Source organism: Globicephala melas, chromosome 6 (assembly GCF_963455315.2).
Source record: "Globicephala melas chromosome 6, mGloMel1.2, whole genome shotgun sequence".
NCBI classification, from domain to species: Eukaryota; Metazoa; Chordata; class Mammalia; order Artiodactyla; family Delphinidae; genus Globicephala; species Globicephala melas.
In genome coordinates, this window is record NC_083319.1 from 63,761,971 (window position 1) to 63,784,871 (window position 22,901).

General features: G+C 34.5%; 1 protein-coding gene across 15 annotated transcripts in view; it reads right to left on the minus strand.

Annotated features, from left to right (window-relative positions):
* NFIB (nuclear factor I B) overlaps positions 1-22,901 on the minus strand; it is a 450,728-nt gene that overhangs the window by 36,579 nt on the left and 391,248 nt on the right. For all 15 annotated transcript variants that reach the window (XM_060300938.1, XM_060300944.2, XM_060300937.1 and 12 more), the window contains 2 exons: positions 5,052-5,186; positions 1,036-1,220 (listed from right to left, as the gene is read on the minus strand). In XM_060300938.1, coding sequence (XP_060156921.1) covers positions 1,036-1,220; positions 5,052-5,186 — 320 coding nt within the window. The remainder of the gene's footprint in view (positions 1-1,035; positions 1,221-5,051; positions 5,187-22,901) is intronic.

The window sequence follows — 22,901 nt, forward strand, 5'->3', positions numbered from 1 at the left end:
GTTACTCACAAAAAAAAAAACAAAAAAAACCCAGAAGGGACCATTTTGCTCCGTGTTAACAATTAAATTAAGACCAAAGGGAATTTTTTTTTCAGATCTTTCTTTGTTAATTCTAAATTAATATGCACATACCGTTTACTGGCATTTTAGTAAATGAACAGCATTAATGACAGAACACTTATGAAAATCCCGCAGAACGTTAAAAAATGTGAGAAGAAGTGGACAGGAGTCTTGGAGGTAAAACAGCAGAGCCAAATACCAGACCATAAGATCGAAATTACATTACAGATTTTTGATATTACGATGACTGATAGAGCAAGCTTTGGCAGACTGTCTACTTGATTGTGGAAAATCCTCTTATACCAAATCCCCATGAAGTGACCTCTCCAAAGGAGAAACCACATGTTTAGGGAATGAGGAAGGCACATGAGTCACTACACTTATACAAAGAATCCTTAAAGCCACTGCACAGTGTTTACCACTATAAAAATTAAAAAAAAAAAAAAAGACTTCTGGTAATGTCACTCATTATGAAACATAGTCATGTCTGAGCAAAGAATATTCAAGTAGTCATCAAACACTGAAAATGTTTACATTACCAAAGCTTATTTTAATACCTAATAGTTGGTCTATAAATACAACTGGAAGGTCTTTTGTGTGTGTTTATTTTAGCTCATACTTCGCTTCTGCCTGAAATAAGCACTTTGTCTCTGTGTCAAACCAGGTATTTCAGAGGTGTGAACTCCAGCTCAGAACATTTTTGTCAGTGGACCTTCTGCATTAACTTTCTCTTCACTCAATGAAAATCCCAAAACATCAAACCAAGAACATCTTCACAAATGTGCCCCTCCTTTGGGGCAACATACTTCCTACCTGTCATTCAGCCACCTTTCAATAAAAACTTAGTGAGTCACCAAGAAACTTCCTGAAGATGGATTTCAAAAGCTTGCTGTTCTGCCAGACACACTGTCTAAGTAAGCTTCAGGGCTTACCGTTAGACCTGTGCTTTAATTATATGTTCTCTCTCATTTTTACCTGGCTGGTTTGCGGACTGGATGGGTCATAAGAAGGTACGTAGTTCTTCAGAGTATCCTGAGGATTCAGGTGGGGAGGATATCTGATTGTTGGATGAGAGAAGTAGCTCGATGGGGCTGGAGGGAGAATAGCTTGTGTTGGAAATGGCAACGGTGAGGGTGGAGGTGGAGTCCGAGTTGAGATGACTGCAGGAGACAGGAAAGAAGAGAGGACTCATTAGCTGTTGGCCATACTGCTCCGTCCCAATCCTACAGAATCCTGGGAAACTATACAACCGAAGGCTCTTCATTTCCTCCCTCTGATTTAACCAAACTCTCTTAAAATAAGCTAGTCTTTTACTATTATCCTCTATGCCAGGACTGCTAAGCCCACACAGATATCACCTCCAGTCTAGGGAACGAACAATCTTGCTTTCTAGATCTATGAATGGTTTTAAAAAAAGAAGGTTCTCTTTTATAGGTTAAGCCAATAATTCATAAAATATTTCTTTAAGCAAAGTTATTTCCCATCAGAACACATTCTTTGATTAAAAAGTCTTTGTCTCCTAAGTACAGACCAAGTCACAGCATTAAGTAGAGGGCAGGGGACCCACACATTTTCTAACAAAATTCAAAACAGAAGTGTACTTCAATTTTAAGTAAATATTTTGCATTATTTAGAAGGGAAGCCAATAATTAATAATGTCCTGAATAATTAACTGATCATTCTATAAATGCTTTGGAATATTTGAACATAAACCTGGGAACTCTTTTTTTAAATGAAAAGGTTCCTTTTAAAACCAAAAGAGTTCTATTTTCTTCCTACTCTAACTTTTACTACATGTAGCTCAAAAGACATTATTGAGATAAGACCAAGAACAAAACCCTCAGAAATGCAAATTTTAACTTTCATATAGGCATATTAACTTACCCATAAATCACATATTTTATAAAGAGAAATAATGTACAAAACATATGTGATGTACATAATGTTTAATTTTACTGTAGTTTTTCAAAATTAGTGTGATCATAATTTATTATTTAGTTTTTAAAATATGATGCTTAAGTTTAAAAATGGGGAAAGAATACAATTGCACAATCATTCTCTCCATAATGTTAAATTTGTACTTTACATAAGTACAATTTAAGAGTATCAACCAGTATAGATAGAAGTGAAGATTAACTGTCTATTTCTGTTTACTATTTTGATCCAGATCATAGGAAATTTATAGGATAAATGTTTAGTGTTTTATGAGACAATGTAGCAAACAATATGAAAAATAAATTCCTTCCATGACCTATAAATGAAAACCATCTGGAATGACTTATTTCCAGCTTTGTAATTACGTACAAAAAAAATTACCCTTAAGGGATATTCCTTATCTTCCCCAAAGAAAGCTTTTTCAGAAGATACAAGAAATTTAAAATGTACATCATAGAAGAATCATAAACGTAGTTTTATGGTCACAACTCTGCTCCCTGAATGTCCAGGGAACTCAGAATCCTCTGGATTGTTGCTACAGTACAGATTCCTGGGCCTAACCACAGACGTACTAGATGAGGACCTCCAGGGGTGAGGCACCAGAAAGTGCATTTTAAACAAGTGCCCCACGTAATCTTTGCACACACTGAAGTTTGAGCATCCTCCATCAAAGGGATGCATTTCAGAGAACAATTACCTATTTCTTAAAACAAAACTCCTTGTTGAAATACTACTTTATTTAAGGAGTATACACACTTGAATGTGTAATTTAAGAAAATGCCAACGCCTCAATTAAATTGCACATCTTTTGACTCAGTGTTGAAGTGCTCTTAATCTCAGCTCAATTTAACCACGGTCTTTACTTATATCTGTACACAAACCCTTGGAGGATATATACATAGCTCCATCATGGGTCCTCTGGGCTTTAAGATCATTTGGCATCAGTAGTTCTGGAAGAGATCTCTTTTGATCTGAACTGGTACATAGCAAATCAGAGCTCAAATCTCTGGGCTCCCAAGTACTTATGCTCAAATAAGCTCTGGCTGGCCTGATACAAACTAGATAGAATGCAGAATTCCCAGTGAAAGTAAAAATGGCTACTTTCTCAATAAAAGTCATTCTAGTCCTTTAAAGAAAGAAAAGCAAACTACAAGGCAAAAAATGTTTCCCTTCATTATGAAAGAATTCATACATACATGCATGCATACATGTACATTTATGTATTCCTTGCCAAGATATTACAAAGTCTTCCTAATTGCCTCCTTTCCTCCAGTCTTGCTCCTTCCAATATATCCTGTATAGTCTCAAATTAATAATTTTTTTTAAAGTATCATTTAAATCATGGAACTTCTCTGCTAAGAATCTTTCAATGGCTCCCTACTGCTTCAATAATAAAATCCCAACAACTTCACAGGTTTGTACAGACCTCAAGTGCTTTAAGACCCAGTCTTGCTCCACTTCTTTGGCCTCATCTCTGGCCACTCTCTCCTATTCAGGGCACATTTCAACATTTGCGGATCCTTCAACATATGGCAGTTCCTTGCTGCAATGACCTCTACTGCATTGATACACGCTGTCCACTCTGCCTGAAATGACCGCCCCCCGGCTTGTTCCTTCTTGTGGTGAACTCACTCTTCAAACTTCAGTTGAGAACACACCTCTTCCAGGCGTCTAATCTTCCTCCAAGGATGTAATCCTGTCATACTCGATGCCTGGCTGATGATAGGGTCCCTCTCTCTCCCCACTATGCCATGAGCTCTTTAAGGAGAGAAACTGTTTCTCATGATAAGGTGTCTGCCACAGGCCCTAATATATTACATATTGAACATATATATGGTAAAGGACAAAGGTGGAAGGCTTATCTAGATCGCTCATGGTTTATTATGTAAAAATGTACTCTTGAATTTTTTCCAAATATTAGAAATATGAACACTTTAATCAGATATGGGTGATTTGACTTCTAAGTTAATTTTGCCCAGATACTCAACATTACAAATGTATGAAATAGTTACTGACTTTTTTCATCTATCTTAGCAGTACAATAAATGAATGTAAAAAATTTTATATACCACAGCTGACTTGTATATTCTTCTCTTAATTTTATAATTGTCTTAATGGTAGCATTGAAGGCCATGCATTTTTAAGTATAGGGACAATACATATCAATATATATTTATAGACCAAAGCTAAGAACTTTATTATAAACAGATGTCATATCCCTTGAATAAAGGTTTAAAAACTAGATTCAGTTTTTTTGAAGAATAAAGAGTTGTCTCACCATAAATTTAAAGCAATAAGAGTATCACTATAAACATAATTTTTTTTACATAATAAACTTTCTCCACCTAAAATTCAGACTACTCCTTTCTAGGGTTTAAGAGCAATAGGTAAAAAGTATGGAGTATTGCTTATGAATTATACCTCATTTTCAATTTTAAAAGAGGATTTAACAGTAATTGTTCCTCAAAGTATAAATGTGAAATATCGGATTCTTTTTCCTATTTAAATTATGATATTAAACATAATATCAAATGTACTAGCCCACAGGAAGGATTTATGTATATGAAATAATTGTCAAAGAAAAGTACTTCTTTTATTTTTCTGATTAATTTTACTCCCAAATAAGTAGCTAAAATATTGATTTCTGTAGAGAAAATAGTATCTATGGAAATAGTGTCTATATATCAATGCTGCTGGAAATACTCTAACTCAGCAGCATACTTGAAACTCCATCTTTCTCTTTAGTAAAATATATAAAATTAGGACCAACCTGGAAGCTACTGTTAAGATAACTATATATTTTCTTATCTTTTGTGATTGTAATCTTTCCAATACAGGCAATTTAAAAATACATTATGTAGATGCTATTTAATTGTATGGCTTTAAAATCTTTCCTCAAATATTAATAAAAATTTTTTGGATCAGATTACGACCCTCCCTCTTTGGTTGAGAAAATAGGTCACCTTAGCTATAAGGATAGAGTTTTGATCCATCCTTGAGGGTTTAGGCTCTGCGAACAAGAGGGAGGTTTCTCTTCTACGCTTGAAACTCCTTACCACTGTGTGCAACTCCAGGTATTCCGGGATGGTGGTGCTGGGGGAAAGTGCTCAATCTTGGGGAGGAATCTTGTGGAGATGTAGAGCTGAACAATGGCTTTTCAGGCTTCTTCATAGTAGTCGGAGAAGACATATCTGCCGAGAAAGAGAGGAAAGCCCAAGCTTTACTTAACTTTCTTAAGCTACAAGGTTCACATCAACCTAGTAAGAGATCTCATTTTCCAACATTTTATGATTTTTGTACTTTTTGCTCTTTTACAAAATACAAAACGAGGGTCAAAGACCCAGCAACGTTGGAGCTTTGAAATATCTGTCAGAAACAATCTCCACTGAAGCTAACCCAAGGCTTCATTAACAGTACCATCGGAATTATTCTGACCACTAAATAAACTTTGAACTTCTGAACAACTAAGCATCACGTTTCCCTCGGTCCCTTGGTTCACATCAAGGTCTTTTTTAACCTCAGCATTTCATTCTTAAATGTATACAATTCAGGGGTTTGTCTTTTGACCGACCTAAAAAATAGAGAAAACCTGGTGCAAATGTGAAAAACAAGCCTTGAGTATGCTGGTAAGTATAATCTATCACTGATTTAACATCTTTTATGGAAAACTCATTACTTGTTTGGCAAAAAAGACATTCCTTAATATGTTCATTCTGCAAATATTTATTGGGTTCCTCTATTTGCCAGGTAAAGGGAGGATGTTACAAAAAATAAAAAAGTAATTGCTGCTGTAGGGATATTCACGGTCAGCGAAGAGAAAAATGGTAAGAAGAAAATGGTTGTCAACAGTTGAGAAGGAGAAAGTGTGTTGAGAGCAGAGGTGCTGTGGTGTTTGCTGCTACTTCTCCAGCCTCACTGCACAGGGGCAGTGATCACCTCAGCTTCCCCAGGTTAAGGATGGTACCCCCAGTGACACCATGTTTAAAACATGAAAAAAATAAAAAATAAAAAATAAAAAAATAAATAAAACATGGATGGGGGTGACATTCCCAGAAGGAGGAAATGTTCCAAAGGAGGGGGGCATAAAATATGTAAGTACTACACATAGTCTGTGGAGTGGTGAAGTACAAAGATGAGAGAGGGAGCGAACAGCTGGCAGGACCCACACAATGAGGGGTCTCAGATTTCATGTATAAGTGTCTGAATGCTTACCCTGATAAGAAAACACTATTGATGGGCAAAATAGGATCATATTTGCTGTGTAGAGCAATCCCTCCAGAAACCACATGGAGGATGAATTAGCTGAAATAAAGACAGTAATCCTGGATACTACTTAAGAAGATAGATTAATTACTACATTCATTCCATAGATATTTACTGAAGGTCTAGTGTAGCCAGACTCTGCGCCAGATACTGGGGACACAACTGTGACCTAGATTTGGCTTCAGCCCCTATAAAACCTGAAATCTAGACGGGATACAGACAAGTTAAAAAGGAATTATAAAAAGAGCTGTGACAGGAGAAGTATTCAGGGCTTCATTCACTCATTCATCCCACAAATATTTAATACTGCCAAAAGACAGATATGAGACTTGAAATAAGAGTAGAGATAGAGCTAATGCAATAATAGATATTTCAACAGAATTAACCCAATTCCATAAATAACTAATTTAGAAAGTCATCATCTTGGGTGACCACGAGACTGTACCATACAGCTAGTTGGAATACGGAATTCAGGAGGGAACTCCAGTTGGTAAGGAGAGATGTGCCCTTTTTCCAACACCTAGAGTAATGCTGATTTTTACAGAGGTTTATAAATGTATAGTAAAATGTTCCAAAAATCACATGAGCCATGAAGTTTAGATTTCTATTATCAGAAACTTTAAATATATACACAGGTAGACAGAATAATAATGGATTCTTCTCCAGTACTCATCACTCAGCTTCTTTAATTATTCAATTATTTCATCTTTACCCCATCTATACTCCCTCCCCCTGCATTACTTTGAAGCAAATCCCAGGCATCATATAATTTCACCTATAAATATTTCAGTTTAAGAAATATTTTCGTATTTCTCCTCATAAAAGGAGAAAATTTTATTAAAAGAAAAAAAAACCAAGACTTTATCACACATAAAATATATGTATACAATTTGCATTTTTAATTAAGAACTTTTTTTTGACATGAGAAAAAAACTTCATGGTGCTATTAAGATAAGAAACTAGTTATCACTGTTTTACCATTTAAAAAATTACCTAAGCTCTGGTAAAGGCATCCAATAAAATTAAATATGTTTTCAGCACACTGGCATGTAAAGAATACATATGCTACTGTAACTACAGTAGACATCACAGTCTACAAAAAAATGACAGGCGTACTTGTAGCTGTAAGCTACAATTTGTGACTAACTGGCTGTCACTAACCTATCAGAACTTTGATGAGTGTACCATTTCCTTATATCTTTCTCAAAAAGAAAAAAAAAAAAGGAAAGAAATGTTTACTAACAGAACCACAGCAACTAATGCTGCTACATAAAAAAAAAAGAAACTTTTTAAACCATTTTAAAAATAGACAAAGGAAGTTCATTTCAGCTAAGTTACCTTAAAAATGCCAAAAATAATATTTGACTCCACTTAAGAGCTATGTGATTTTAAAAGGTAATACACAGGGCCTTCCATGGTGGTGCAGTGGTTAAGAAATCCACCTGCCAATGCCGGGCACACGGGTTCGAGCACCGGTGCGGGAAAATCCCACATGCAGCGGAGCAACTAATCCACTGAGCCACAACTACTGAAGCCCGTGCGCCTAGAGCCCATAGCAACAAGAGAAGCCACCGCCATGAGAAGCCCACACGACACAACTAGAGAAAGCCCATGTGCAGCAACAAATAAAATAAATAAATTATTTTTTTTTAAAAAAAGGTAATACACAAATATAGGTTTTGGCCTGCTGCAAGTTAATCACAGACATATAGATTGTCAGAGGTGGAAAGAACCTCTATAACGTCCCTCACTTTATAGATGGTGTAATAAGTTTCCATTCCAAATTTTTAATTTAAAATTAACTCTTAGAAAAAGAAACTGGTAAGTTTCTATTGACACTCTTATGCTTTACTTGTGCTTCAATATAAATTTTGAATTAAATTAATGTGGGTAAACGAGTTCCTAAAGACTCCACAGTATAAGTAATAAAGCATATACTATACATCATTTAAAAACAATTAAATACGACCAGAGTTTGGGAAGCAGAATGAGTGTCATTCTAGTTATGTCATTTCTGGAGAAGATCAACCAAGGCTATTGCAACTACTACAACTATTTCAGAATTTTCATTAAACCCAGGCGAATTCACATGAGCCTCTTTTCATAAAGGGCATATAAATCAGGGGTGTTTGTACAGAGAAATTCAACAATATAGATGATTATGTAATTTTTGAGAAACGAAGCCTTTGCATTTTCTTAGTCAAAATGATACACTTGGCTTTACTGGGTAATTATTACAGGTCCATTTATTTTCTAGTTCTCTTTAGGCATACACTGAATAATAATGGTACCTTCATGTTCAAAACACACAGGGGAATTATAGAGGCCAACACTGCAGAAACAAAATAAAATTCACTCTTCAAATTGTAAAAGGCACCATAAACTGCCTTCTTTTTAAACAACAAAATTAGCTTAAAGTAAGTAAAAATAAGGATGGGAAGGTCCACTGTCCATAGTGAAACAGTTTTTTTAAGAAACAGATAAAGAATGGCAGTATTAAAAAGTAGGCTTAACTGCCTTTGTTTTCCCACTAAATGAAATTAACCTTGGGCTCATTAATCAATAAAAATATACTGCTATACAGCCTGTACAAGGCACTAAGTACTTAAGGTGACACAAAATGAGCCCCCTACCCCCTCACAAAGAAAACAAAAAAAACTCTCTGGCTTGAAGAGAGAATAAAAGTAAAAGGTCAATTATCTGGGAGAAATAAGGGTAGAGTTTCTAGCTATTGCATTTTAAGCATGAATCAAGCTCGCATTGTTTTTATTTTAATTTTATTTTGAATGTCTGAAGTCCAATAGACCTCATGCCAAACTGAAAAATGATATCGTTGCTATTTTTAATGCTCTAGTATGCTACAGAAAAAACATGTTTGAGGAGTGGATAGATGGAAAGATGTTTTTACGTGACCTTTCTGTGGAGAAAAACAAATGTCATGCTTTTCACAATCTAATGTCCTTCAAGCAGGAAGAATCATACATAAAAAGATTACGTTGAAAATAAGTTGAATAATAATAAAGCTGAATAATATATAAATATACAATAAGTTGAATAATAATACATACTATCAATGCATAAGTTGAGGAATACAGGAAATAAAGAAGTTGCAGAGAGAAGCCAGATGATAAGAAAAGGATTAGCTGGTGTTTTTACTGGTGGGAAGGAGGCAGGAGCTGCTGGTGGTGGAGGAGAGGGAAGCAGAGGACAGTGAAGGCTTGAAATCAGGCAAAGAAATTTAAATGTGATTTGGAAAGCAGCACTATATAAATGAATTGACTCCCAAAGGGAAAACTTTCCAAAAGCTCTATTTTTTTCCATTCCCCAACTCGGCCCATTTGATTAAATGGTTACATCAAGAATTTCCTGTCTCTTCTCTTTCTTAAACATTCCTCGTCGTGGTTCATCATAAAAACAGTAGTTGGAATCATCTCCTTCAGATGATATCTCCTTCATCCTAACATCTAGCATGGTACCACATTTTTACTTTAATCTTTCCTTATCATTCTGTTTTATTTAAACTTTAAGCTAATTTGTTTATGGTCTCCTGGAGGAGAAGGGGGGCCCGAAGGGATGTGCTTCTAACTCTGTGCCTTTCCTAGCATAGGACGGTCTCTTGGGCTAGAAAATTGTTTTTCTGCCCTCTTATTCCATTTATAGAACAATATTTTATCCACTGAACCAACTTGACTTACTTTCTCTTTAAGTAATCCCTCTTAAAGAATTTTGGCGGTCTAGATTTCCTTAATGATCCTATGATTGTGTCTTATATTATTTGATTTTTTTTCATTATTATTTTGTACTTGTTATATCCGTAGCATGTCTATACGTATGCTTAAAAAGTTGACTAATGGCTTACCTCCTACAGAAGATGATTTCATCAAGGGCACAAAAAAAAGTGTGGAGGACAAGATCATGCTACTCAGGAAAAGAATTTTTTAAAATCTAGGATTAAAAGAAGGTAGAAGAAGTGGAGCAGACACTGTGTCTAGGCAGTTTATTTTAGAATCTCTTGCATGTGAAAGAAGCTATCTGGGGGAATGATAACCAGTAGCGTAGGATGAGTGAAATAACCACAGTCAGTCTATCTTAAAATGTATGATGCATGAATAGATACCACCAGATGAGAAGGAACTGAATGTAAAGCAAAGAGAGAATACAAAATCAGTCACTGAGCTTCTAATAAGTGTGAGAAACTAAGGAAAGGCATCAAGTTCAAGATGTTAAACAAGACAACCTGCTCCGTGTCCTGGTGATGCTTACGGTTCAGCAGAGAGGACAGACATTAAATACAAAAATTCATTAAATAATTGCAAGTGTGATAATACTGGATTATAGAAAGGATTCTTCTTAATGGCCAAAAATTAGAGACGCTGTCTTTTTAAAGGAGATTCACATTGATGGTGCTCGTCTTCAGTGTCTACACCCATGTTTAGATTTATAATTGGACAATTAGCTATGGCTTTAGAAACCAATTGCGTAGTTAAATACATAATAGAAAACTACCATGTAAGAAAAAGTTCATGTAGGTTACTTATATAAGTCAGTTCCTTTAGACTTACGCATGCCTTTAAATAAGTATTTTGCAAAAGCAAGTTATCACATAATTTTTACTAGCCATACTCTTAAGTTTTTTTGGCACTCTGACATACATACATCCTAAGCCCTGATGTGTCATTCATTCCACCGCAACACTTCAAAGAGATAAAGGCTTAAGCAAATAAAGAGTTAGATGAACTCATCTCCCAACAACGTAATTTCATCCACAAAGGAAGAGCATTGCTGTGAAACACAGCGTATGTACTCGACTAGGCGGCAGCTTGCACAAATGGCGCTCCAGATGTATATCTGTTCAAGTCAGCCCAAGGCAACAATTTTGATCAATTCTAATGTGATAAAAGGCTGCAGGGAAAGTGTGCAGAAACGTGTTTATGTCAGCCCTTAATTAAACTGTTGTTCACTTCCAAAGAACCTTAGGAAACACTAATGAGACACGAGTTTTGGCAATTTCTTCATCAAAGCAAAGACCCCTTCCTCAGTCTGTAGCAACCTGTCATCCAAGTCGCTCCCGGGATAAATGTCACATGACACTCCAATCAGTTAGCCACCTGTTAGTAGAACTTCACTGAAGTCAACTAGTGATCTAGGGCAAGCTCCAACAGCTACCTCAACACCTGCCTGTCTGGGGCACCTGCTCCTTTTTCACATATAGGAGAGCAATATGTTAGCTTTTCCAATATGCTTCAGTGGATTAAGGTTACAAATCGAATGTCTATCGCCTACGTAGAAAACACATCATTTTCTTTTAAAAAAAAAAAAAATTCCTTTTCTTCTTCCCTACATGACACTTACAGTTTACAACTATTTGAAATCAATTATGTAAGAGCACACAAGAATTCTTGAATTTCTATGAAGCTGTTCTTTTCAGCATAGCATAACACTAACAAAATATATTAACTGTGCCATTCCTATGATTTAGAAAAACATATTTCTATCTAGTTAACAAAGAAGCAAATTGCCTCAAAATCTTTTAAAATTCCAATATTTTTACATCTTCCTAAGTTGTCTTTCTTATTTACATGTCATACTTGTAAACAAGTCTAAAAGAAGCCTCTTGATACAAATCACCACTTGCCGACTTCTCTTATTTTCCAGTATTTAATATTAAGGTATATTTTATTATGAGGTGCTTATAAAGCTATAATCATTGTTAAAAATGTCTTCCTTATTTTTTACATTATCAAGCTGCTGAGCAGATGTTACAGGATTCTTTTTTTGCAGAAAAAACTCAAGGTGCAATGAAACTTTGGTCCTTTGGTATGAGCATGATACAGATCAAAGAAGAAAAGTGCATATGTGGGAACATTTAGCTTAGGGAGTCCAGTGACTAGGATTTGACAAGATTTTATTATATTGACAAGTCTTACTAACTTAATACCCCTCACAGTTTTCCAAGTTTCTTTATTTTTTACAGGTTTTAGGCTTCTCTAGATTTTAAAGAGCTTTATAGATTTATAAAAACTCTGGATATAGAAAAGCTCTTCAGAGACCAAACTCATTGGAAGAAGGCAAAGGTGGTTAACACGCCCATTACTCCCTTGAAACTCTGTCAAGCAACACAAAACAGACTGACAAGTGAACGTTAGCTAAACTGGGGAATTTCTGCTTTCCATTAAAATGTTGGGGTGAAAGCTGGATGACAACATGAAAAAGGAATGACCCATCTGTATAAAATAATAATGCTCTTTATAATACATGAGATAATAAATGAGAGGCTACGAAAGCTGGTGTGTGGGATGAGTTCAGGAGCTGGAAATCTGATACTTGTACTTCAGGCCATAAATCCGGAGTCAGTCCTGAGACAGGGAAACAGCTTGGGCCCTGTGCCTGGAGGACAAGGAGAAGGCAGGGAGGATGACTCTGCCGACTGAGCACTGCAAGAGACCCAGGCTTCCCCTCCTCTGTTTTTGCCTGGCAGTAAATTGTGTGCAGGAGAGGAAAATTTAGAGGAGACGCTATTTATAACTGTATAAGTGTTATGAAAAATACTGCAATTACCAACTGCAGAAGATCCCGGCCCAGAGCTTTGATGGATTTATTTCTATTGTTTCCCTGTGGAGAACCATACTGATCCTTACTTTCCTAAGTTTTACCTGTAGATAAAGGACCCATGTGGGGATACAGCCACTGTGGAGAACAGTATGGAGGTTCCTTAAAAAACTAAAAATAGAACTACCGTATGACCCAGCAATCCCACTACTGGGCATATACCCTGAGAAAACCATAATTGAAAAAGAGTCATGGACCACAATGTTCATTGCAGCTCTATTTACAATAGCCAGGACATGGACGCAACCTAAGTGTCCATTGCCAGATGAATGGATAAAGAAGATGTGGCACATATATACAATGGAATACTACTCAGCCATAAAAAGAAATGAAATTGGGTCATTTGTAGTGAGGTGGAGGGACCTAGAGACTGTCATACAGAGTGAAGTAAGTCAGAAAGAGAAAAACAAATACCGTATGCTAACACATATATATGGTATCTGAAAAAAAAAATGGTTCTGAAGAACCTAGGGGCAGGACAGGAATAAAGAGGCAGACATAGAGAATGGACTTGAGGACACGGGGAGGGGGAAGGGTAAGCTGGGACGAAGTGAGAGAGTAGCATGGACATATACACTACCAAATGTAAAATAGCTAGCTAGTGGGAAGCAGCTGCATAACACAGATAGATCAGCTTGGTGCTTTGTGACCACCTAGAAGGGTGGGATAGGGAGGGTGGGAGGGAGATGCAAGAGGGAGGAGATATGGGGATATATGTATATGTATCGCTGATTCACTTTGTTATAAAGCAGAAACTAACACTCCATTGTAAAGGAATTATACTCCAATAAAGATGTTAAAAAAAAAAAAAAGGAACCTATGTGGGGAAGTGCCCCGAGGGAGTGAGTCTGTAGGACAAGAAAGGAGAGAGACCAAGTAGGTGTCTTTACTTGAAAGCTTTGCATATTCCCTGAGGTACCCTCTCCATTTCCCCATTTCCTTCACAATAAAATGGGGCTCTCTCAGCTCCTGGCAAGCAAAGATGTACCGTGATGCCCAATGGTTTAAGTGACATATAAATGACAGAAAAGAGGTGCATGGGTAGAGTCACAAGGCCATAGATTCACTGTTCTTTAAATATATTTCAGAGGACATGCTTCAAAATTGCTTATAGAGCCATGTGCTGTGTCTAAGTAGTATGGATATGATGGTGGAGTTAAACAAACCACTCAGGCACTGCTAGTGAGACCTTTCCAGATTTTGTGCCAATATTTATCAAAAGCCTTAGAAATGGACATAATATTTAACTCAGGAAATCTACAGTAGGAATGTATTTATTCCTTTAACAAAATTTCATTGAGCATCTATGTATTTGGTGACTTAGTGCCAGACAGTATGCCAGGAACCGGGGACAATGAATAGAACTAGACAGGAACAAAATGATCAGATTTAAGTACAAAGATTTGTATGCAACGATGTTCACTGTATCTTTATTAACTATACAAAAACTTGGAAACTATCTAAACATCCACAAGTAAAGCAGACCTTCAAAACTGTATGGTATAGCCAAAGGGTGGCATACTATGCAGCATTACAAAGTGGAAATTGAATGACATTGTAACATGCTATTATATTATAAATAAAAGACCAAAAAAAAAAAACAAACAGAAAAGAATTTACAAAATAGCATATATTGTATAAGCCCAATTTAGGGCAAAAATTTTACTTGACATAGAATACATAGAATATGCATAGAAAAAAATATATAGAAAATAGACTGGCATATAATATATCCAAATATTAACGTGAGTTATCTCCATGTGATAGAATTACAGGTGACTTTAATTTTCTTGTTTATATTTGATGATTTGTTTTTCAAATCCCCCACAAATAATTTTTACTTTTATAATAAAAAATGGTAAAATATATATTTGGAGAAAAAAATACTGCCTGTAGGTCCATAGAATATTATAAATAGTTCCCAGTGATGGGTGGACAACACAGGATCTTGATACTGTGCCAGACATTATGCTTTAAGAAGGAAATGCCTCACTGGTCTTAGATACTGGATGCTACAAAAATGTAAAATGAAACGCTTTAATGTAACGTTTGCAATTTAGTTGGCTAAAGGCAAAACAATATTTTTGAGAATACAATTGAAAAGAAATATCTGAATATCTGTTTCTAAGGACTCTTCTAGATGTAAAATTTTATGATTCTGTGGCAAATGTGAATAAGTCCTTCCTACACGCTCCAAGTTAACGAAAAGCTCTGAATGGTATGACAAGACATATGGACTTAATCCCACTACAGTAGTTTGATGATGATGCCAGATGATTCAAAAAATAATTAGCTGCCATGTTAAGAAAGTATCTCCATATATATATATTTATCACACTCTAAAATAACTTCAGAAAATCGGCAAGCTACATTAAGGAGAGATAAGATATCATCTTCAATTAGATTTCTCAATCTTTTTTTCTTTTAAGGAAATCAGTTCTTTTTCAAAGGAAAAAACAGAAAATATGGTAGCCTTTGTGTTAAATATACGAAAATTCTTACTTTAATCTTTGAGTTATTTAATCTTAACTGCACAAGCATATTACTACATCCTTGAGCAATTTAAAACCTTTTGTGATAATTTAAGTCTCTCCATATAGTATATTCCAACCCAAGCCTGTAAGTAGCATGTTTCTGCAAGTCTCTGTTTATCACAGCTCTATTTTAAAAAAAAAAAGTCTCCAGGCTACACCAACACCCAATACCAAGTTAAAGCTCAAACCCCTTTGAAGCTCACGAACACCTTCCTGAGACATTAAAAAAAAAAAAGCCTTGAATAATGAAGAACAATGCTGAAAGAGTGAATACTGAATAAATGAAAACTTATTTTTAAAAAATACTTCAAAATACTTTTGTCCATTAAGCAATTTCATTTCAACAGACAGACGATGATAAAGTATCTTGAGTAATGTCAGAAAATCTAATTTGAAAGGAGGAAAAGCACCAAACAATTATGCAAGATGTGGAGTATATTTTAGATGCTTATTAAATATTGGCATAGGTAAATAGCTGCTATTCGCCATGCCTCTGGGGAGAACCTCTGGGCTATAGAGGCTTATTAGTGTTAAGCATCTGAGAGCCATGGACTATAAAATAAAATCAATACCGTAACCTTAACTGTAAAAGTCAGAAAGATACTGGAAGAGTTCTCATTTAACAAGATTACAGATGACTTTTTAGAGAACATTTGGGGAAAAGCCATGCATTTAGCAACATTTATGCTACAAGACATCTCAAGGTTTAGGTTGTTACTAATGCCGTTATTATACATGCTGGTAATGGTTAGGGTTGATTTTACTGATGTGTTATTTTAGTGGATTTCCAGGAAAGTCCTGGAAATGATCTGGAACTTATTTCAAATAAAATCATTAAACTTAGGTAGTAAACTAATTGCTTAGGAACAATTATGATTTGATGTGGTTTAGTGTAGCAGACAAAAAAAATCATGAAAAAATTTTAAGGTCATCACTTTGGCAGCTCAATGCAAATATGATTACTCTGCACAATATTCCGTTTCTTTTAATGGAAAAGTAGTCAAAACTGGTATAAGTTGTAGTTTTTAAGTTCAGTCTAAATCTATATTTCTCCTTTAACAAATGTAAATGAAGAAAAAAGAACATCCTGTCAATGAAATTACTATGATGGCATATTTATTATCTTAATGGTTTTAGAAATCACATGAAATTGATCAGTAACAAAACCTCTATTTGGTAATGGACCAATTACATTTGTGAGATAATGTCAATGAAACAGAATATTGTCACAGGATAATGGTCTCCTATTGCTATATCCCTAGTCATTTAGAGAAAATATAAATGTTGCCGTCTGGCTGAGTCATTTATTTTCAAAGTAGGAGACACAGATCCCATAACAATGTTCTGTTATAATAACTCAATCTCTCTCAATCATTTGTTGTACCAGAGTGGTGCAGGACAGGGCTTGTATTTGTAAGAACTGCACATTCCTCAGGTATAAGGCAAAACATATGATGCCTCCAAGCACCTAAACAGCCAATTATCAAGTTATTCAACAAGAGCATTTAAAATAAACATCTAAAAAATAATTCAGGAAATGGAAAATGTTCAGAGTCTTCAAAAACATTCATGTTAATGAAAGCTCAAAGACTCAAGTATTAAAGATCTATAAATACTCTGACTTCAATTAATTTAAAATCCAGAACATTAGAACACAAAGGAACCTTACTATCCAACTTTATCTCACAGATGAGAAAACTCAGTTTACTGACATTAAGTGTTCTAAGGCCATACCACTATTTATATTGATAGTTTCCTGATCACCATTATAGTGCTCTAGGCATATGGCAAAAAATTAGAATAGAAAAGAAAAAAATATATACAGCAATAAATATATAATTTTTATATTTTGACACACATAGCTCAATTTAAACTGAATGTATATCACACACCTCAACTAAAGACATTCTAGACTTTAGGATTATTTATTAACATCTTATTATTTAAAGGAAAAGAGATTCTTAACCTGAGTCCAGCCCAAGAACTGCACTCATGAATTCCTGGAGTCTGTGAACCCTTCTGCTATTATATGTATTTATTTGTAGTAAAGTTTCATATGTGTTAGGAAAAAAAAACTGTCATAGAGGTTTTGTAACTAGTTTGCAAAACCATGAACATAGCATGACAATGACTTCTTTGGAAGGCAGTATATACAGTAATAATGAGCGTGGATTCTGGAGTGGAAGAGACAAGGGCTCCCATTCTATCAATGCTAGTTATCTGTGTATCTATGTCAAATTTCTTAACCACTGTAGTGATGAGCTTAATGAGCTGTAAAACGTTTGTTTGTTTTTAAATAGGATTGAAAAGAAAAATATATGTAAAGTCTTAGCTCAATCCTGGAAGGGAGTAAGTGCTCAATAGATGGTAGCCACAAATGGAAGGAGGGTCTGGTTTTCCTCAATTTGAATGTATTTGTTGAACGAAAAGATTTAAATTTATGTGGTGTATTCAACAAATAAATGATATACAAAAGTGAGTAAATATAAAAATAGTTAATAGAACTATTATAGGTTAAAGACAAGTTGAAAATACAAATATGGTATTGGATCTGTTTGGGACCTTCATTTAAACAAAACAACCTATACGATATTCTGGGGAATTTGCACATGGGTTATACAGTATATATTAAGGAATTATTGTTATATTTGTTAAATTAATAATGGTATTGAGTTGTATTAAAAATGATAATCATTGTCTATTAGAAACTTAAGTATTTATAAGTAAAATGACACATTATCTGGGATTTACTTTAAAATACTTAAAAAACTGGAAGATACTGAATAAAACAAGATGGGCAAAATATTGATAACAGTTAAAGCTAAAAAATGGTACATGGAAGTTCACTTTATGATTCTTTCTATTTTTGACATCCTCTATAACAAAAAGCTTTTTAAAACTTTAAATATCGTGCTTAAACATTCCATCCAAACCAGCTCTTCTCCACATTTATCCATCAAAAGCACTCACGTCTCCCTTTTTTTTAGTTCAAAAACTTAATCATGGCACAAATATTAAGAGGTTGATTTTTTAAAAAAGAAGATACACAATTTTACCATCTTAAAATTTTGTTTTGACAATTCTTCCAGACCTGAAAACTCATAAATTCACCTCTACACTTATTCTAGTTCTACAAGGTCTAACAGACTCTTCCATGAAGCTCCCTAGAACTGTCCGCCTGCCAAGACTTGTTAAGCAGTGTTCAAATTCTCCTAGTCCATTTCTCCCTATGTAGGTAAGTTTATATATTGCTTCCCCTAGGTGGGTTGCAGGATAACAGAAAAATACAAAAATATATATATCAGGCTTTGAAAAAGAAGACCTAGGCTCTGCTCTTAATTATCTGGACGCTATGGATGAGACAGCCTCTCTGATACTTAGATTGCTTATCTGTCAGATAAGGAGCTTGAACTATGTCTCCCCTAAGGCTTCTAATAATCTGTGTTCTATCCCTGAAAAATCAACTTCTTATTGTATATGATATTGGTGGTATAATAACTCAAAAGAAACTGGCTTTCCAAATTACTTCAAAATAAACTTAAATAGGAAATTAATGTGTAAATGGATTTGAAATAAAACCTTTTACCACTCTAAGAAACTTTTCATTGTACACTATGATAACGAAGCACACTGTCTCCCATGGATTTTCCACTTTCCTAATTTAGACTGTGTTCTACCAATCTAGAGAGCCAGTGTCACACAGCAAGTTGTTATTTTTTTCAAACTAATTATCCACGATGGTTTTTCTACAAAATCCTGTATTTTCAAATCATTAAGCCTCCAGAGGACAGAAATATGAGTATCACTTTCCCCTAGTAAGTAGTATTGTCCCTTCTAGCCATGTACACAGGTTGCGTCCCATCCAAAATGCTCTTCCTGATTAGAACACATGAAAAGAGCACAAACATCTGTTAATTAGTAGGCCAGGTAAGGAATTCTGATGAAAGCCTTCACCAACAACGTACTGTCTTCCTTTCTGTTTGAAAGATGTTCATAATGTGATTTTTCAACTACAGCAGTGTAGCCGAAGAGAACGAAATACACTATGATGAAGGCATCCCCAGAGTTTGCCTCCAATAACATAATATATGGAGAGTCCTTGCAAGTTCTGTAAGAACTGTAAGTTCTTGATTTTTGATATATTTTTTAATAATAAGCTAAACAAAAAAACTTAATTGTACTTAAACATTAAATTCAAGCCATCTCTTCACATGTATCCATCAAAAGCGCTTGTATCTTTGATTCTGTCTGGTTCAAAATTTGATATTTGAACATTTGATATTTAATCCTTGTGATACAAACTCTAGGAATGTAAGGAATTGCTGGTGCTCTATCTGGTCCCCAAAGGGAGCTTAAACATTCTTCCAGGAGATTACCAAGCTGTTTTCTTGCCATTTTCTAGGACTTCATTTAATGTCAGTAGTTACTCAACTATTTGTGAAAGCTGCTCATTCACCCAACTTCTACAGCTAGAAAAACCTTGAGAGTTTATCATTTGTCAGACTGTAGTTTGGGATAGAGCACTGCTTTCCAAAGTCTGAATGTAGGATTAAATCTCCCTATAGATTCTTAGATGGGGGAAAAAAGGTTCTGAAGTCGCAAACTTAATACATATTCAGTCAATATCCACTCATGGATATTCACATTCACAGCACACAGTAGTATATTAAATATTCTACAAACTCACTTATGAATAAAAAAGTTTAAATTTTTGTTTAAATAAAAATTTCCAAACTTGGTTGAATGCTCTTGTATCTAGCATTTTTTAACTTACGAAAGGTTGGTCTCTGAGTCCGGTTCTATCAGTGTTACCACACTCTACTGACTGTTATTTATTTCCTATACTTGATTAAATGCATGATACTAAGCTGGCATTATTACTCTTTAGCCCCCAGTGTCCCCTTGAGCCCTTTGGCTTAATTCATTATTTATTTAATACCATATCCTTACAGAACTCTATAAAGTTCAGATTAAAATTGAGCACAACATATAAGAATCTATTACTAATGAGAACATTTGCAAATTTATCACAAATAAATCTCTAGGGCTTGGAAATATATTAAAACTTCAGAAAAACTAGCTGAAGACTTATTTGTACGACAGAACTGTAAATTTTTTTAAATAGTGCTTTTTTCTGGTACCTATAGCAACCAGAATGCGATGCCTAAATATTGCCTATTTGAGAGTCCAGTATAAATTTTTAAACTACTCTTAAAATTGTAATTACATTCCAATACACCTCTAAGTAGTGCTAGTTTTTGCTAACATACCAATTTATTGATTTTTGTGTAAAGATTTATTTCTCACAATGCTTAAAAGTAAGTTGGGCATGGAGACAGTCCCCTCATAACCTGATTTACATTATTTATTTTCTGTGAAGAAACTTTTTTCATAAATAATAAAAATTTTTATTTCTGTTCAGCCGGTCATGGGCTAGAAATTTAATTTATTCATATTTATGTGCCCAATGCCTAGAAAAAGTCCTGGCAAATAACAGGCATTTGATAAATGTTAATTTAGTTCAATTATCACAATTCTAAATGTGTAAGAACTAATAAAATTTTACTGCATTAAAAGTCTTTCTGAATTTACATTTTATCTAAGATTACAAGTTGTTTAAATACTCATTAGACTAAGAAGCTGTTAAATTTTCCATTTAGAAAGCCCAGCTGTATATTACAAATATATTTACCATATCACTAAACGTCTATTAAATAGCATTTTAGGAGTTTTATATTCAAGCTGAGATGGCTCGGGGACTATCAGAATGGCAGGGACAAAGTGATACTAACAAAGAATTGTTTCAAATGTTCAAGCATACCAATTACTAGTCTGTTAAATTTCCAGCCACAAAAATACTACAAGCTTTAGTCCCAAGAAAGTAACTTTGAGGAAAAACCAAGACCTGCCTCTATTTTTCCTCTTACATCAGAAGTTACAAAGGACTACTGTAATGATTTCAAGAGAATTATATCAATGAGGAATTTAGTCTGTGAACTGGCTCAGGTGGGAAAAAATTTAAGGTAGACAAGCTCTCAGATGGAATACTTTGTGGGGTAAGTATTAGAATAATAAAAGAAATTTTCAACATGCAAATTGATAAGCTATCCTGGTTCTATTCATTTAACCATTAAAATGATGGAAAGCAGTATCCAAAAAACAAAGTTTTCAATAGAGGTAGAACCAGTCATGAGGTTTAAGACTAGGGAATTCATCAAAGAGACTAAGCAAGAAAAAAATATTCTAGAATCTAGGAAAGAATGTAACAGCTGCTGTATATCCCTTTGTTACTGGCCCAGTTTTCTTTTTCTTCCTTTATGTATCAAAGAATAAAAAGTTAAAACATAAACATTATGTAATGTAGATTCTAACAAATTTAATTTCTATCACTATTTATCAGAAGAAATTTAAGCAAATTATAAAGATTCCTATGAAATGTTTTACCCTATTAAGCAGTGTTCAGTTTGAAAATGTTCATGTCTATATTCTACAAAATTAAAATTACAACTCTTTTATGTCTAGGAAATTGTAACTTTTTTGTGCTTTGAAAAGCCATAAAGATATAATTATGTCTATAGTATGCTAAAATAAAAACACTTTTTTCATTAAATTATTAAAATACAGGAATATTTGTCACTGCATGAATCTAGATTTTGTATTAAAATGTTGCCTAATTTTTTAAATGAAATGAGTATAATCATTTAGTTACACTATATTCTTTATTTTTGCCTACTTGGAATAAATCTCAAAGGTTTAGGTTTGTGGTTCAGATTATAAGGGAAGGTGGAATGCCACATACTCTCCGTAATTTTGTTATTTTGGATTCGCACATTTCGCTCAGTTTTGTTAAGGGTTACGGTAAAAGTAGATGTTAATGCAAAGTTAACACAAATAACTAAGGCAGACCCAGGAAATAATTCACAGTGAATTTTAAACATTTCTGCCAATTATAAGCACAAATATATTTTAAGCAACCAGTAAGTAGTTATTGCATACAATTAGCGCAGGGATTTTTAGACATGTACTAAAGCTATTACAGTATCGAGTGGTACTCAATATGCCCTTTAGAAAACTCCCTTCATGACAGGCAAGTATGTCTGAAGAACATTTGAAGATGGACAAGAACAACCAGGGCATTTTACTTTGCAAGTTTAAAGAAAGCAATTTTCATCAAACAGAAGGACTGCATTTGGCTTAGCAAATTTATAAAGATAGTACTGTCCTGCCCTCATGTTTTCATTGTAGTTGAAGTCTTCTTCCCACAAGGGCTTACTGTGCACGTTACAAAATCTTCAGTCTTCAGAATTCAAGTGACAGACTATTTTTTCTAAGCACACATGAAAATGGATCATTCTTTCTTACTCTTAATATTCCTTTACAGACTTCTCCAATAATTACAGTCATCTTGACAAAAGAAAATCACCAAGACAATACAACAATTTTACAAAAAGAAAGAATGACAGTTTCCCTTCTACTTTTCAAAAATGTTTTATAATACGA